Raw genomic sequence first — 15,629 nt, 5'->3', positions numbered from 1 at the left:
GATATTACGAATATGAACAGAAATTCTCTCATGTCATAGGTCAGTCATTGGAAGCTTTAAATTTCATGTCCTGTTTATACTTTTAAATTAACTCGTTTGTGACCCTCCCCCCCCCCCCCGCCCCAGTTAATATTTGCTTGCCTTAATGACTAAATCCTTGTGGTTTTTATTTTATTTTCCCTCTCTATTGTAGAGATTAACCATTCCAAGCAGTTGCCCCAGAAGTTTTGCTGAACTGTTACATCAGTGTTGGGAAGCTGATGCCAAGGTATATATGTATATATTTTTTAGGATTCTGAAGTTTTCTTTGTTTGGCTTTTAGTTTTCATAATGTGGGTTAATAAAGTCTGTTACAAAGCCCAGCTGTATTGCTGTTTCTGTGAGCCCCTAGTTGACTGTTAGGGCTTTCCTTTGACATCTGCCTACCTGGCTCTCCAGAAACTCAGTAGCGGCCTTTCTCACAGCACTGTTTGGCATTCTTGACTCAGTAAAAATAATTTTGTCCGTTTTTTAAAATCTTGAATAATAACTGTTGTACCTTTATGTTATAAAAATAACTATTGCACCTTCATATTATAAAGATAACTGCTTATTTTATGCCAGGCACTGTTCAAACACTTTATCTATATTAACTCATTTATTCCTCAGAATATCCCTATGAAATAGGTACTGTTGTTATCCCCATTTTGCAGAAGAAGAAACCACGGCACACAGAGGTTAAGTAATAAACTCAAGGCTACACAGCTACTAAGTGATGGGGTGGATGTGAAGCCAAGCAGTCTGGCATGAGTCGCTGCTCTTAACCACTACACTATATTGCCTTTCAAACCAAAGACTAGGCATAAGTAGCACTTCTGGAGAATCCTGATATATACTCCCTGTTCAGTTCCAGTAATGTTTTTTTAAGCTGTCAGAATAGAGTTGGAGAAACTCCAAAGCTTAGGCTTTCATGTGGTTATCACATTTGAGCATGAATGGACCGTTTCCTTTCCCTGCAAAGATCATTTTAAAAGACTCACATACATATGGAAATATTTACAGATGAAATGATAGGGTAGTCTTGGATTTGCTTCAAAATAAAGTAGAGGGAAATGGATGAGGGTATAGATTAAACAGGATCGGCCATGATCATTTTTGAAGCTGAGTGATAAGTACATGGAGGTTCGTTATATTGTCCTCTCTTATTTTTGTGTATGTTTGAATCTTTCCATAATAAAAGTCAAAAAGTAAAAAAGACTCACAGATTCAACATTCGATTAAGAAAGCAATTACACTCAAGAAAGGGACTAAAATTTTATAGTGCAAATCTATCCAATTTTTCATGGAAATAGAAGTACTACAGGGAATAAAACTAACCTTTTAAATAGAGACCATAAAAGAATGAGTTAACAATGGAATTTCTTCCTTAATTTAAACCCAGTTCCAACCTGACCCCAAGAAGCGTGAATGGTTATAACATGTAGTCTCTTCTTCTGTAACGTTTCTGTAGTGTGAATAACTCATAAAAAATTTGTGCATATGGAAACTATGTTAATATAACAGAGAATTCATGTTGATTGATACATAGTTTTTCCCATCACATTGCACTACCAAGTAAGACAAGCTGAATGTAAAGTATAATAATGCAGCCAAATGCAGCAAGGAATATAATACTGTGAAGCCCATTCACCCTACACGCTCCTTTTTGGCTTGGCCTGGACTGTGCTTTGTCTTGGAAGAGTTTATTGCTGGTTCTCCCCAGTTGTGTGCATTTTGCCTTTACCCTTATAACCAGCAGCCTCGACCTTTGCTTTGACTCCTGATCATCAAACTGTCTTCCCCGTTTTACTTAGTATTCTTTTTTATTAAATAATTTAAACTGTTTTTTAACTGTGTTGATTTTTTTTATTTAGGGTTGTTACTGTTTTAATAATGCTCTATGACAAAGTTGCATAGGTTTTAAATGGTCTTCTCTGTCTGCCTCATTCAGACCCTAATATTTTCAGTGTATGATTTTGCAGAATGTAGGAATTTTCAGGTATAAAAAGAAATGCCTGCACTTTGCGACTAATCTAGTAGAAACTATAAGCAACTATTTGCAAGCTTGCCTTTACAACTTTTATACTGTTAAAATGGTATGGCACTACCCTTTCCCTGCTCTACCAGTTATATGTCCATTGTGGCATATACCAGTAATTTTGGTGATATTTTTGTTTCTGACGTTTAAATAAAAATTTCACCTAAAATGATTTGCATTGAATTAGATTTATGTAATTAGACCTGTATAATTGTAATTATATTTCAGTATGCAGAGCAGGTTTTGAATTTTTTCATTGGGAACTCTGTACTATATTAATTAGAATTCTAAGAATATACATTTAAGTTTCATTAATTAAATGATAGTATAAGCAGCTCATACAACAAAGACATTAGGCCCAGTGTTGATGCCATGAGGTTTGGGTATTACGTCTTGAACGTGTAGAACTGACCCATTGACCCTTTGCTATCAAGTTGATTCCAACTCATAGCGACCCTTCTTTAGAACCAAAGAAATCTTATGTTCTAGCCACATGAACTATGAAAAAAATTTCAAGGTTGGTTTTTATTACCTAAATCCATGACATTTTATTCTAATAAAACTAATACATGCCCTCTGTAAGCTTTAATTATACATTCAGCCACAGTCCACATTTCCAGCTCTCTCTCTCTCTCACATGCTGATCTCCTCTAGACATACTTTATACATACCTTCCTACCCTAAACATGCTCTTTCCTTTTTTTCTTTTCCCTCCTGAACACTACAGAATTATGCCTTTCTTGGTTACTCTGTTTACCCCAGCCGATACTTAGTACTCCTTTTCCTAAACCATCATAGCTCTTACAATCTGGGCTACTGCCTTGCCTTAAACCATTAATTTTTTTAAAATATCTTTTCTTCCTAAATAGATTCCAAGCTCTATGAGGAAACAGAGCTAGTTTTTATATGTTTCCCAATAGCACCTTACTAAGTTTAGTAAAGTAGGTGCTCTGATGTTGCTGACTGAAGTACCACACCAAGATAAATTTCCTAAGAGAGACATCTTCTCTTGCTAGACATATATAACAGTTCATCCAGAAGTTGGTGCCAGACCTGTGCATATATGCACAGCAATACCAAACCAAAGCCTGTTGCCGTCAAGTCAATTCCGACTCGTAGTGACCTATAGGACAGAGTAGAACTTCCCCATAGGGTTTCCAAGGAGCAGCTGGTGGATTCGAACTGCCGACCTTTTGCTTAGCAGCTGAGCTCTTAACCGCTGCACCACCAGGGCTCCATCCTTGTAGAGCAATAGTTGGTTAAAACATTTTCTCTTTTTTTTTTAGTCCTTAGACTCTAGAGTATTAATACATTGATGAAAATATTCAGCCCATCTATAGAAAAGTGTTCTTTTGCAATGAAGAGGCAGAAAAGTATACAAGAGAATGCTAGTAATAGGTAAACATGAGGTCATTCCAGTGATTTGCAGGAAGTGGTCAAAATATTCTGTTGAAGAAAGAAGGAAGCATGAGTATTGACTCATGTTCTAAAATGACATTTCTAAATAAGGAAAAAATAATAGCTAAAACCATGAATTTGATAAAAAATAATATCTTACCCTTGCATAATAAAAGATTTTAAAGCCGTGTGCTATAGTTTAAGAACATGACCACTGGGTCAAATGCAGCAATTTCTGCATGAATTATTCTGTACATCAATTGAGAGAACTAAGATGTACCTCTCAGGAAATTTATTTTAGTGTGGCTATATAACTTGCTTCTTGTGCGCATCTGAGCAGTGCAGAATTTCTGAAACTAATTTCCCTGATCTATAAAATGAAGATAACAAATAGGTAATATATACTTTATAAATGGTCCTAGTTTTGAATTTTTTTAATAAACAAAGCTTATGTAATGCTACTGAAAGGAACCTAAACCCTTTCAAAGGAATTTACATGAGATCCTAGAACAAATGTTGTATTCTGTAACCAGAATACTCATACTACATATTACCACAAAGTTCTACATTGTTGTTTCTTTTCAAATGTTCACTTTGATAATTGCCATCTAAGAGCCTATTCTAATGATAAAATTTAGATTTTTCTGGGGATGCTTGCATCCAGTTAAGAAACTTTCATCTTATTTCAGGAATGATTAAACATAGGGGAAAATATTATTCCTTAAAAGTTCATTAGTTTCTTCTGCTGCTTTTGCATTAAAAATGGAAAGCCATTATTGGTGATATAATTAGTTCCTGTGCAAACAATTAAAAGATTTTTCCTTTTGCAACCTGACATATGGTGGGAAAAATTGAAATAGGAACAAAGTCAAAAGAAGACAAACAATATTTTTCAAGTTTTTAAAGGTGTTTTTCTCTTTGGTGTTAGAAGACATAATATGCGTTAATGACATTTAGCAACTTAAGCCCTCTTGTTAAAACACATACACACACACGCATGCCCTTAGACGAGTAGAAAAATGGCAGAACTCAGAATAAATACCCCAGCTTTATATCGCTGAGAAATGGAAAAATTGCCTTTCTTAACAAGGTAGGAAGCACTCAATGCCTAAGAGCGAGTATGCCACCTCAGCATTGTTCCTTCTTGTTTTTGTGCTCCCAAATTAAAATGCATGTTTAATTGCTGCAACTGTAATTTGTTCAGAAATGGTATAATTATGAGGAGAGAGAATGTGCATCATCTTTTTATTACCTTTCTCCATTTTTGTCTTAACCTTTTGTCTCAACCTTGGCTGGAATCTCAAGAGATAGACTAGTGTAGTTAGACTGCTAGTTAGAGAAATACATTTAACCACTGCTTTTTCAATTTCTAGTGAACAGTACCTTACAGTTTCTCAGCACTAAAGCTAGTTATAATGTAGAATAAACACTAAAAACAATGAAGTTATGATGACTTTGAAATTGGGGGATTTTTTTTCTGAGTGACTGGTTAGGGAAATTCTATTTGTTCTGATAGATGGATGGATCCCCTGCCCCCAACATTTTATTATAAAAATTTTCAAACATACAGAAAATTTAAAGAATTTTATAGTGAACACTGGTATACCCACCACCCAGACACTACCATTAGCTTTTTAGTATACAGTTGTCCCTAAGTATCTGCAGGGGATTGGGTACCAAAATCCTCAGATGCTCAAGTCCCTTATATAAAATGGCGTAGTATTTGCATATAACCTATGCACATCCTCCTGTATACTTTAAGTCATCTCTAGATTACTTATAATACCTAATATAATGTAAATGCTATGTAAATTGTTGTTATACAGTACTGTATTGTTTAGGGAATAATGACAAGAGTTGAGGTGAACAATGCTCCAACATGGAGTGCTAGAGAGAGACTGAGGATCCATGAAATGGTGGGAGGCTACAGCAGGGTATACTTCACATCACTTCACTCGTGTGGATTCAGCGAAGTGCTCAGCAAGTGGCAAATTCAAGTTATGGTTTTTGGACCTCTTTTTTTTTCTGAATATTTTCAGTCCATGGTTGGTTGAATCCGCAGATGCAGAACCTGGGGATACCGAGGGCCAACTGTACTTGCTTTATCACAAAGATATATTTTTATTAAAGGTGTTACGTTTTCTTTTTAGGAGTCTTTAGTTGTATCCAAAAGAGAATTGGGTAGAGAATTACCTAGAGAGAATAGCCTTCATTATCCCAACCTTGGGTCACGAGATAGAAAAACATCTAAGTCTGTTCTTACGAATTGATTGAAAGTAAAGAGTACGGTTCCCTAAACCTGAGTTATCTAATTGATGGTTATAAAGTAACTAAATCAGAGCATTGTATCATGTTTTATTTTATTATAGTGAGTAAAGCTTATTACTATGCATTTTGATATCTACGTTTTCTCTTAAGGATCCGCTTTCTCAAGTCCCAACAAGTGATTACTTATTTTCTCTTCCTCAGAAACGGCCATCGTTTAAACAAATCATTTCAATTCTGGAGTCCATGTCAAATGACGCTAGCCTCCCTGACCAGTGTAACTCATTCCTGCACAACAAGGCAGAGTGGAGGTAGGTACCCATGGTACTGACTGGAGTTATAGCCTTCGGCTCTAAAGGACCGTGAGTAGCTTCAGTATGCAGAGAACCACACAGCTTGATGGCACTCCTGATTTCTAAGAAAAGCTTAGAAATTTGATTTGTTGTTGTTTTGGACATCAAATAAGTCTTCCATTTCATATGTAAGCAAAAAAATAGTGTTCCTGTATGTTTGTTGCCTTATCATACGGCTGAGTATTTGAGAGAACATTGCAGTTGTATCTTCTGAGACAAAAGATGGCTACCAGACATTTCTCTGTATATACGCGCGTTAAGAAGCTTTGGCTTCGGGACAGAAAAATACCATTTGCCTTGAAATTTACAGAGTACTGTATCTGCTGATGGAGGAGGTAGGGAGAGTATACAAATACTTTTTAAAAGAAAACATCTAATGTTATAAATCCTGTTAAACTTTCTCAAGTGTAAAAACAAACTTAATAATGAAGGAATTGTGTGCATGGAAAAAGCAAGCCCAGGGTAGAGTGATTGAGCCAGGTCACATGGTGCATAAATATAAACAGCGTGTTTGGAAGCTGACATTATTCCTCCCCTGACTCAGCAGAGATTTTAAGTAACTTCATCTCTGTTCCTGATGGCCATGGCAGTAACGTGACACCTTGCGCCATCTGCTGATTCCCAGTGAGTACTGCATGTACTTTGAAAATTAGAGTTGTTTACTTCTATTATTAGACGTTTCTTTGGACTTCCTGTTTGGTGTTTTACAATAACCTTATTTACTCTCATTCTTTTGATATATCTATCTAGGACCAGTGAGTTAAAAGAATTTTTATTTAGGGATACAAAAGTGAGACTATAAGTTTGAATCTAGCAATGAGGGACTTTTTTCTGGGCTGAAAGAATTAAAACAAAACATGTAAGAAATGCTTGTTTTATACAGGAAGGGATCAGAGCAGGTCAAATCAAATTATTCCTCTTTAAAGACCATGTACGAGTTCCCCTTACTCTTAAGGCAAAGACGAAAATACTTAACAAAACTCCTGAGACCCTTTGTACTCGGACGTCACCAGCCCCCTCTCAGAAGCATCACTCTGCTCCTTAATTTCTGGCTTTCTTTCAGTCCTTCAACAGATGCATGTTTTTTCCACATTCAGGGTCTTTGCAGATTCAGTGTTCTCTGTTTAAAACTCAACCTGTTTCAGCTGCACAGCACCCCTGACATCTGCCCACACCCCACCTTAGATTGTGTCGTCATTCAGAGAACAGTGTTTCCTGAACCAGGCCAGATCAGGTCCCACGCCGTGTGCTCTGAGAGCATCTCCCCATGGCCTGTACAGCTATTGGAATTAATAAGTAATTCTGTAGTGGGTTGTTTAATCTCTGTCTTGGTGAACAGACAGTCTACCTTGTTCATGTCTTTACCCACAGCTTCTAGAATGTATCTTGAACACAGAAGTTGCTCACTAAATATTTGGGGAAGAAGAAAATACCTGGTGGTAATCCTATAAAAAGATATTATGATATTATACAAGAGAATATAAATATGTAAGTTAATTAGTTTGCTATGATAAATGTACTCCTTACATTCATTCATTCAGATATTCTCTGAACCTCTGCTGGTGAAAGGCACCATACTGGGTGTTGGGCTGTAGTGATGAGCAGAACAGACCCAACACACACAGAGCTCTCCAGCAGGAGTGTCTGATATAAACTACTAAATATAAATATACAAGTAATTATTTAATTACTATTTTGGTAAGTATTATGACGGAGAAGTACTGGATGCCTTAGAGCATATAACCATGAAACTGGTAGTCTGAGGATATAATAAAATAATTCCCTGAAGAAATGCTATTTGATCTGTTATCCAAAGGATTGGTAGGATTTTAATGCTACTATTAATACCCTTGAGATAAGGAGTCTTTTGAAGTACATCAACAAAACCAGAAGAACATAGGGGATAAGTTGGAAAGTTTGCTATATGAAAATTTAAAGCTTCTGTATGGTCAAAAGGACTACCCATCATAAATACATTTCCAAGACAAATGACATACTGTTGCAACTCCCCCCCGCCCCACCATATAATGGATCAGCAGATCTCAAACTTTTTGGTCTCAGGAGTCCATTACAGTCTTAAAATTTATTGAGGACCCCAAAGAGCACTTGTTTTAATGGGTTATATCTATCAGTGTTTGCCATATTAGAAATTAAAGCTAAGAAAATGTTTATATATTTATTAATTGATTCCCTTACAAAACAATAATAAATCCTGCTTCTGCATTCAGCCTGTTGCAGTATCACATGTCGAGAAGCCTCTGGAAAACTCCACTGTACACTTGTAAGATGAGAGTAGAAAAAGCAAACAATGTCTTAGTGTTCTTTTGAAAACAAATTACCCTCGCAGATCCTTTGAAAAGGTCTCATGGGTCCCCAGACCACGCTTGAAAACCACTGTGATAGACAAAGGATTACTGTCTTTAACATTTTATTGTTGTGTAAATTTTCACTGAAAATACAATATTTTTTTTTAAATAACATTTTAATTTAAAAAATTCTATTAAAGGACATGAAAAGGCATTTCACAAAAGAAGAAATCAAATGGCCAGTAAACATATGAAAAAATATTCACCCTCATTTAGCAATCAAATAAATACATGGGAACATAATTGCTTTATTTTATGTTATGCAAATATCCATTGTTACAGGCTTTCTCATACATTGCTGGTGGGAACATACTACCTTTCTGAAGGATATTTAGCAGTATAGATCAGATGCCCTAAAAATGTTCATATTCTCTGTTCCAGAAATTCTACCCCTAGCATTTTATTCCTAAGAAAATAAATGGGAATGTTTTCAAGAATGTATGGATGCTTGTTCATTACAGTAGTGATTAAAATTATAAAACTGGAAATGACAAAAAGTGCAGTAAAAGAGAAACGGTTTTTAAAAATTCTGATATTCTTATATATGGAATAATACAGAGCTGTTAATGATGGTACACATCTGTGTTTATTAGAAGAATTGCTATTGATGATAAACAATTTAAAAATACAGGCTACAATCCAGTATGTCTAGAACAATTCCATTTTCTTCAAAGAAATATATACTTACATGTATACATATGTGTACCTAGAGAAAAGTATCAAAAGGTCAGTGTTCTACTACGTGATGGGATTATGGAGAATATTTTATATTTGTATGTCTTTATTTTGTATTTTTTCCACTTTAAACCTGGATTAGTTGGATAATTTTTAAATGTTTCAAGAAGAAGAAAAAAATGTTTCAAGAAGAAAAGAAGGGATTAAGATGGGTAGTAGAAAATGGGAAAAAAAGATAGAATGCATTGATGTATTTTAGTAAAGGGCAAACAGTCGCCTAGTGGCCAATGTCATGCCATCTACTCATTAGCAGTATTCACTTGACTAGATCCCTTTTTATCTAAGAGAAATATTACAAGACATGATCATTGTACGATTTGATTAAGGCAAAAAGATATCTTTCTATTAATATGCCAAGTGCCGAAAAGCAGTAAGTGTTTTGTCAGGTTATCTGGATATTTCAAATATGTATCTGTATCTATCCGAGTTACAAAGGATAGCACATTCAAATGACTCTTTTCTTTCTCCAGCTTTTGTCTGGTGTCTGAAACCATGTGACTAAGATCCAAAGTGTATTTTAGTAAACTAGAATCACGATGAAGTCTGATTGCAGTCCTGATCTGGTATTTCTGGCAAATGATTGTTTTCTGGTAGAGTTTCCTTTACAAGATAGAACATCTAGTTTTAGAAAATTAATGAAAGATGATTCTGAGAATTCTTTTAAAAACTAGTTTACTAAAAAATCACATAAACTAGATTTTTTTCCTTTGACCTCTTAAATGATAGGAAAGAAATCTAGAATGTCAGACATTACCTTGTCATTCAGATCCTCAGCCTGTTTCTCTTATTGACGTGTTAGCAGTAATGGCAAAAGAGCATTAAAAACAGAAAATGTACCATCTTGCTTTTATCCGTGTTTCATCCATGCTTTCAGTTTTCATTACCTATGTGGTAATCTGCACTAAGTGAGCTGTGTGGTGTAGTGATGGAAAGTTCGGGTCTGTGTCTCTTGGCAAAACATTTTGTTGATTGTGTTCTTCCTTGGTGATCAAAGTATCCTCACCATGACATGCATTCTTAAAAACAACAAACAGAGATCAGAAAAACTCTGACCCTTGCAATTTGGATGTTAGCACAAATCATGTAATTTAATATGTAATATGAAATTTAATACATGTATATTTGTCATGTGATTATATAATTTTTTTTTTTTTTTTACAAATAGACCTTTTATTTCACAGTAAGTTTGTTCCTAATGGAAAAAGATAATTACAGTTCATTGCCTGTTTTTGACATATGGAAAATTGATACTAGTTGAATTCGAACTTGGCTGGATTTAGCTTAAGAAAAAACCATTATTTTCATCACCCAAATACTTTAAAATCTATATTTCTATAACAGGAAGATATATAAATGCATCAACAAATGCATCTGATGCAAAACAATACATCAACCAAAATAAAGAGAACAGCAAGGGCAGCGGCTGTCTTGATGCTGTTCACCGGGTTTTGGTTACTCTTACGGTATAACCTCCAGCACTGCTGTCAGATCCTGGGGCGTTGAAGGGAGGGAGCTAGGAAGTTAGGCCTGAGGAGATGGACTGAGGAAGAATGTTCACTCTTCCCATGTTTGTTTTTCTCTGTGTCACAGCTTTCAGCTTACTTAATGTTGATCTATTTCCCAGAAGGGCTCAAAATCACAGTGGGCTCCTAGAGCTGGAACTTGAGATGCATCCTTGGCTTAAATTACAAGTGAAATAGAATTTGTTGGCCATTTACCTGGATCAAAAAGAACATCAGTGAGATCAGTCCTGCTGGCAGAAGAGTTGGGGACTTGGCAGAAGCAGTTTACACACAAGCAGTCCAGGCTGCCGCCATCTCGCCACTGAGTGTGCCCAGCTCTGCTGCCTCCTTTTGTCTCCCTCCGACTGTCTTTCAGTGGAGATGGCTCATGCTGCTTTTTTTTTTTTTTGTCAGCAAAACTTTAACCTAGAGTTTTCCACACTGGTTTTTTCCCCTCATTGTTCCTTTTAAAAATAAAAACAAACTTATTTGTGAATGGGCATGATATTTTTTGTCAGAAATATCAGGAGTGAATTATGATACAGCCATAATTCTGAAAGGTTTCTTATCTAGCGCCTTTCTTTTAGAATTGTAGTGAGACTTTACTTATATCGTTTTATAATTCCCAAATAACACCAATAAAGGGAACAGAATATTGGTATTTGAGGTGGCATAGCAGTCAGTTTGTCTTACTGTGGTGGCTTACATGTTGCTGTGATGCTAGCAGCTGTGCCACCAGTATTTCAAATACCAGCAGGGTCACCCAGGGTGGACAGGAGCTTCCAGGCTAAGACTAGGAAGAAGGACCTAGTGGTCTACTTCTGAAAAAATTAGCTAGTGAAAACTTTACGAATAGCAGCAGAACATTGTCTGATATAGTGCCAGAAGATGAGCTCCTCAGGTTGGAAGATACTCAAAATATGAGTGGGAAAGAGCTGCCTCCTCAAAGTAGAGTCAACCTTAATGACATGGATGGAGTCAAGCTTTTGGGACCTTCATTTGCTGATATGGCACAACTCAAAATGAGTAGAAACACCTGCAAACATCCGTTAATAATCGGAAGGTGGAATGTACGAAGTACAAATCTCCAAAAAAATGGAAATAATCAAAAATGAAATGGAACACTTGAAGATCGAAATCCTAGGCATTATGAGCTGAAATGGACTGGTATTGGCCATTTCAGATCTAACAATCATATGGTCTGATATGGCGGGAATGACAAATTGAAGAGGAATGGCATCACGTTCATTGTTAAAAAGAACATTTCAAGATCTGTCCTGAAGTACAGTACTGTCAGTGATAGGATAATATCCATAAACCTACACGGAAGACCAGTTAATATGACTATTATTCAAATCTACACACCAACCACTAAGGCCAAAGATGAAGACATTGAAGATTTTTACCAACTTCTGAAGTTTGAAATTGATCATACATGCAGTCAAGGTGCCTTCATAATTATTGATGATCAGAATGCGAAAGTTGGAAACAAAGGACTGGTAATTGGAAAATGTGGCCTTGATGATAGAAATGACGCAGGATATCGCATGATAGAATTTTGCAAGATGAACAACTTCTTCATTGCAAATACCTTTTTTCAACAACATAAACGGCAGCTATACACATGGATCTCACCAGATAGAATACAGAGGAATGAAATCGACTACATTTGTGGAAAGAGACAATGGAAAAGTTCAGTATCATCAGTCAGAACAAGGCCAGGGCTGACTGCAGAACAGACCGTCAATTGCTCATATGCAAGTTCAAGCTGAAGTTGAAGAAAATCGAACAAGTCCACGAGGGCCAGAGTATGACCATGAATATATCCCACCTGAACTTAGAGACCATCTCAAGAATAAATTTGACGCAGTGACCACTGATGAGCAAAGACCAGACGAGTTGTGGAATGACATCAAGGATATCATACACGAAGAAAGCAAGAGGTCATTAAAAAGACAGGAAGGAAATAAGAGACCAAAATGGACATCAGAAGAGACTCTGAAACTTGCTCTTGAATGTGGAGTAGCTAAAGCGAATGGAAGAATTGAGGAAGTAAGGAGCTGAACAGAAAATTTCAGAGGGCAGCTTGAGAAGACAAAGTAAGGTAAGGTGCAAAGACTTGGAGTTAGAAAACCAAGAGAAGAACACGCTCAGCATTTCTCAAGCTGAAAGAACTGAAAAAAAAAAAAAAAATTTAAGCCTCCAGTGGCAATATCAAAGGATTCTGTGGGGAAAATATTGAATGAAGCAGGAAGCATCAAAAGAAGATGGAAGGAAACACAGAGTCACTGTACCGAAAAGAATTGGTCGACGTTCAGCCATTTTAGGAAGTAGCATATGATCAGGAACCAGTGGTACTGAAGGAAGAAGTCCAAGCTGCACTGAAGGCATTGGCGAAAAGCAAGACTCCAGGAATTGGGGGGATACCAGTTGAGATATTTCAACAAACGGATTCAGCACTAGAAGTGCTCGCTCATCTATGTCAAGAAGTTTGGAGGACAGTTGCCTGGCCAACTGACCGGAAGAGATCCGTATTTGTGTGCATTCCAAAGAAAGGTGACCCAGTAGAATGCAAAAATTATCACACAATATCATTAATATCACACTTAAGTAAAATTATGCTGAAAATCATTCAAAAGCAGTTGCAGCAGTACATCGACAGGGAACTGCCAGAAATTCAAGCTGGAGTCAGAAGAGAACATGAAACAAGGGATATTATTGCTGATGTGAGATGGATCCTGGATGAAAGCAGAGAATACCAGAAAGAAGTTTACTTGTGTTTTATTGACTATGCAAAGGCACTCGACTGTGTGGATCATAACAAATTATGGATAACATTGTGAAGAATGGGAATTCCAGAACACTTAATTGTGCTCGTGTGGAACCTGTACATAGACCAAGAGGCAGTTGTTTGAACAGAACAAGGGGATACTGCATGGTTTAAAGTCAGGAAGAGTGTGCATCAGGGTTGTTTCCTTTCACTATACTTATTCAGTCTGTATGCTGAGCCAATAATCTGAGAAGCTGGACTATATGAAGAAGAACTAGGCATTAGGATTGGAAGAAGATTCATTAACAACCTGCAATATGCAGATGACACAACCTTGCTTGCTGAAAGTGAAGAGGACTTGAAGCACTTACTGATGAACATAAAGACCGCAGCCTTCAGTATGGATTACATCTCAGCATAAAGAAAACAAAAGTCGTCACAACTGGACCAGTAAGCAACATCATGATAAATGGAGAAAAGATTGAAGTTGTCAAGCATTTCATTTTACTTGGATCCACAATCAGTGCCCATGGAAGCAGCAGTCAAGAAATCAAATAATGCATTGCATTGGGCAAATCTGCTACAAAAGACCTCTTTAAAATGTTAAAAAGCAAAGATGTCACTTTGAGGACTAAGGTGCACCTGACCCAAGCCATGGTATTTTCAGTTGCCTCATATGCATGTGAAAGCTGGACAGTGAATAAGGAAGACCAAAGAACAATTGATGCCTTTGAGTTATGGTGTTGGTGAAGAATATTGAATATACCATGGACTGCCAGAAGAATGAACAGATCTGTCTTGGAAGAAGTACATCGGAAGTGCTCCTTGAAAGTGAGGATGACAAGACTTCATCTCATGTACTTTGGACATGTTATCAGGAAGGACTAGTCCCTGGAGAAAGACATCCTGCCTGGTAGAGGGTCGGTGAAAAAGAGGAAGAATCTCAACAAGATAGATTTACACAGTGGCTGCAGCAGTGGGCTTAAGCCATAACCATTGTGAGGATGGCACAGGACTGGGCAATGTTTCTTTCCATTTACTGGGGTTACTATGAGTTGGAACCGACTTGAGGGTACGTAACAATAACAATAGCAGATACTTTTTATACTTAATTGCTGCCTCACTTGTTTTGAGGCACTTTTCAGACAACGAGGGGAGTAAATTGTTGGGCCCAAAGCCACGCACACCTCAATACCTCCAATTCCCCAGATTGGATTTTGCCAATTAATACTCAGAACCTTTTTGTTTCATTCCTTTAGTTCCCATCTGCAAAGACATGGGACTAAGCTGGGCACTTATTCGACTTTCCCTAGAAATTAAAAGGCAGTGTTTGGTTACATACACTCATTAACTTAGATCTGGGGGCTCCTACCTTCCATAGTCAAAGCCTCAACTAGGATTGTAAGTCTACAGTGCTGGTGTGTCTCCTTGGTACCTGGAGCAGCTAACCTACAATAGTCACCTGTTTCCATTTTCTTTCTTCTTCTTCTGCATCCTTCTCTCTGTGTGCCTTCTCCAGGCCTCCCCTCTCCTCCCTTCCCGCCCTCACGTGCTCTCTTACTCTCTATCTCTTTCTCATTGTTGCTCTATTCACAGGCTCTCCAAAATCTCAAGGGAAAGAACTTCCAGTTCTCAAAGCATAAATTTCAACTTAAACTTTGTGACAGCCCTGAAGGAGAAAAAAAGTTTGTGCTGAACCGTTTTGCCAGTTTCAATTTCTATAAGGGACAAGCTTCTGTAACTATGCATATTATCCCAAGTGGTGAGGTTGGTTGGGCTTTAGAGGCTAAGGAAGAAACGTTCTTTAAAGATTATTAGAGCTCAAAAGAACCTTAGAGTTCGCATGGCCCAGGGTTTCCCATACTAGCCTGACTGTAAAAATTACCTGGGTCTTTTATTAAATAATGGAAATTCTTAGGCTCCACCCATCCCTACTAAATCATGAACTCTACCTAAGGGTCTAGGAATCTGGTTTTTGTTGTTGTTTTTTAAACAAGCTGCCCAGGTAATTCTTAGTATCAGGCAAGTTGAGAAGCCCTCATAGTATAACCACCACCTCTTTTTTGTTGTTGTTTATTATTGTAGTTTAAGTGAAAGGTTACATTTCAAGTTAGTCTCTTACACAAAAATTTATACACACATTGTTATGTGGCCCTAATTGCTTTCCCTATACTGTGACAGCAC

At 37.0% G+C, this 15,629-nt stretch overlaps 1 protein-coding gene across 3 annotated transcripts in view; it reads left to right on the top strand.

The window, feature by feature from the left end:
- The window catches only part of MAP3K20 (mitogen-activated protein kinase kinase kinase 20), a 224,619-nt gene that overhangs the window by 145,909 nt on the left and 63,081 nt on the right, over nucleotides 1–15,629 (top strand). For all 3 annotated transcript variants that reach the window (XM_004375500.1, XM_023730563.1, XM_004375501.2), the window contains exons 9-10: nucleotides 194–268; nucleotides 5,924–6,030. In XM_004375500.1, the coding sequence (XP_004375557.1) occupies nucleotides 194–268; nucleotides 5,924–6,030 (182 nt within the window). The remainder of the gene's footprint in view (nucleotides 1–193; nucleotides 269–5,923; nucleotides 6,031–15,629) is intronic.

The sequence above is a fragment of the Trichechus manatus genome, unplaced genomic scaffold, assembly GCF_000243295.1.
Source record: "Trichechus manatus latirostris isolate Lorelei unplaced genomic scaffold, TriManLat1.0 scaffold00037, whole genome shotgun sequence".
NCBI classification, from domain to species: domain Eukaryota; kingdom Metazoa; phylum Chordata; class Mammalia; order Sirenia; family Trichechidae; genus Trichechus; species Trichechus manatus.
Note: the sequence above shows the minus strand (reverse complement) of the source record. Positions and strands in the feature narration are given on the sequence as shown.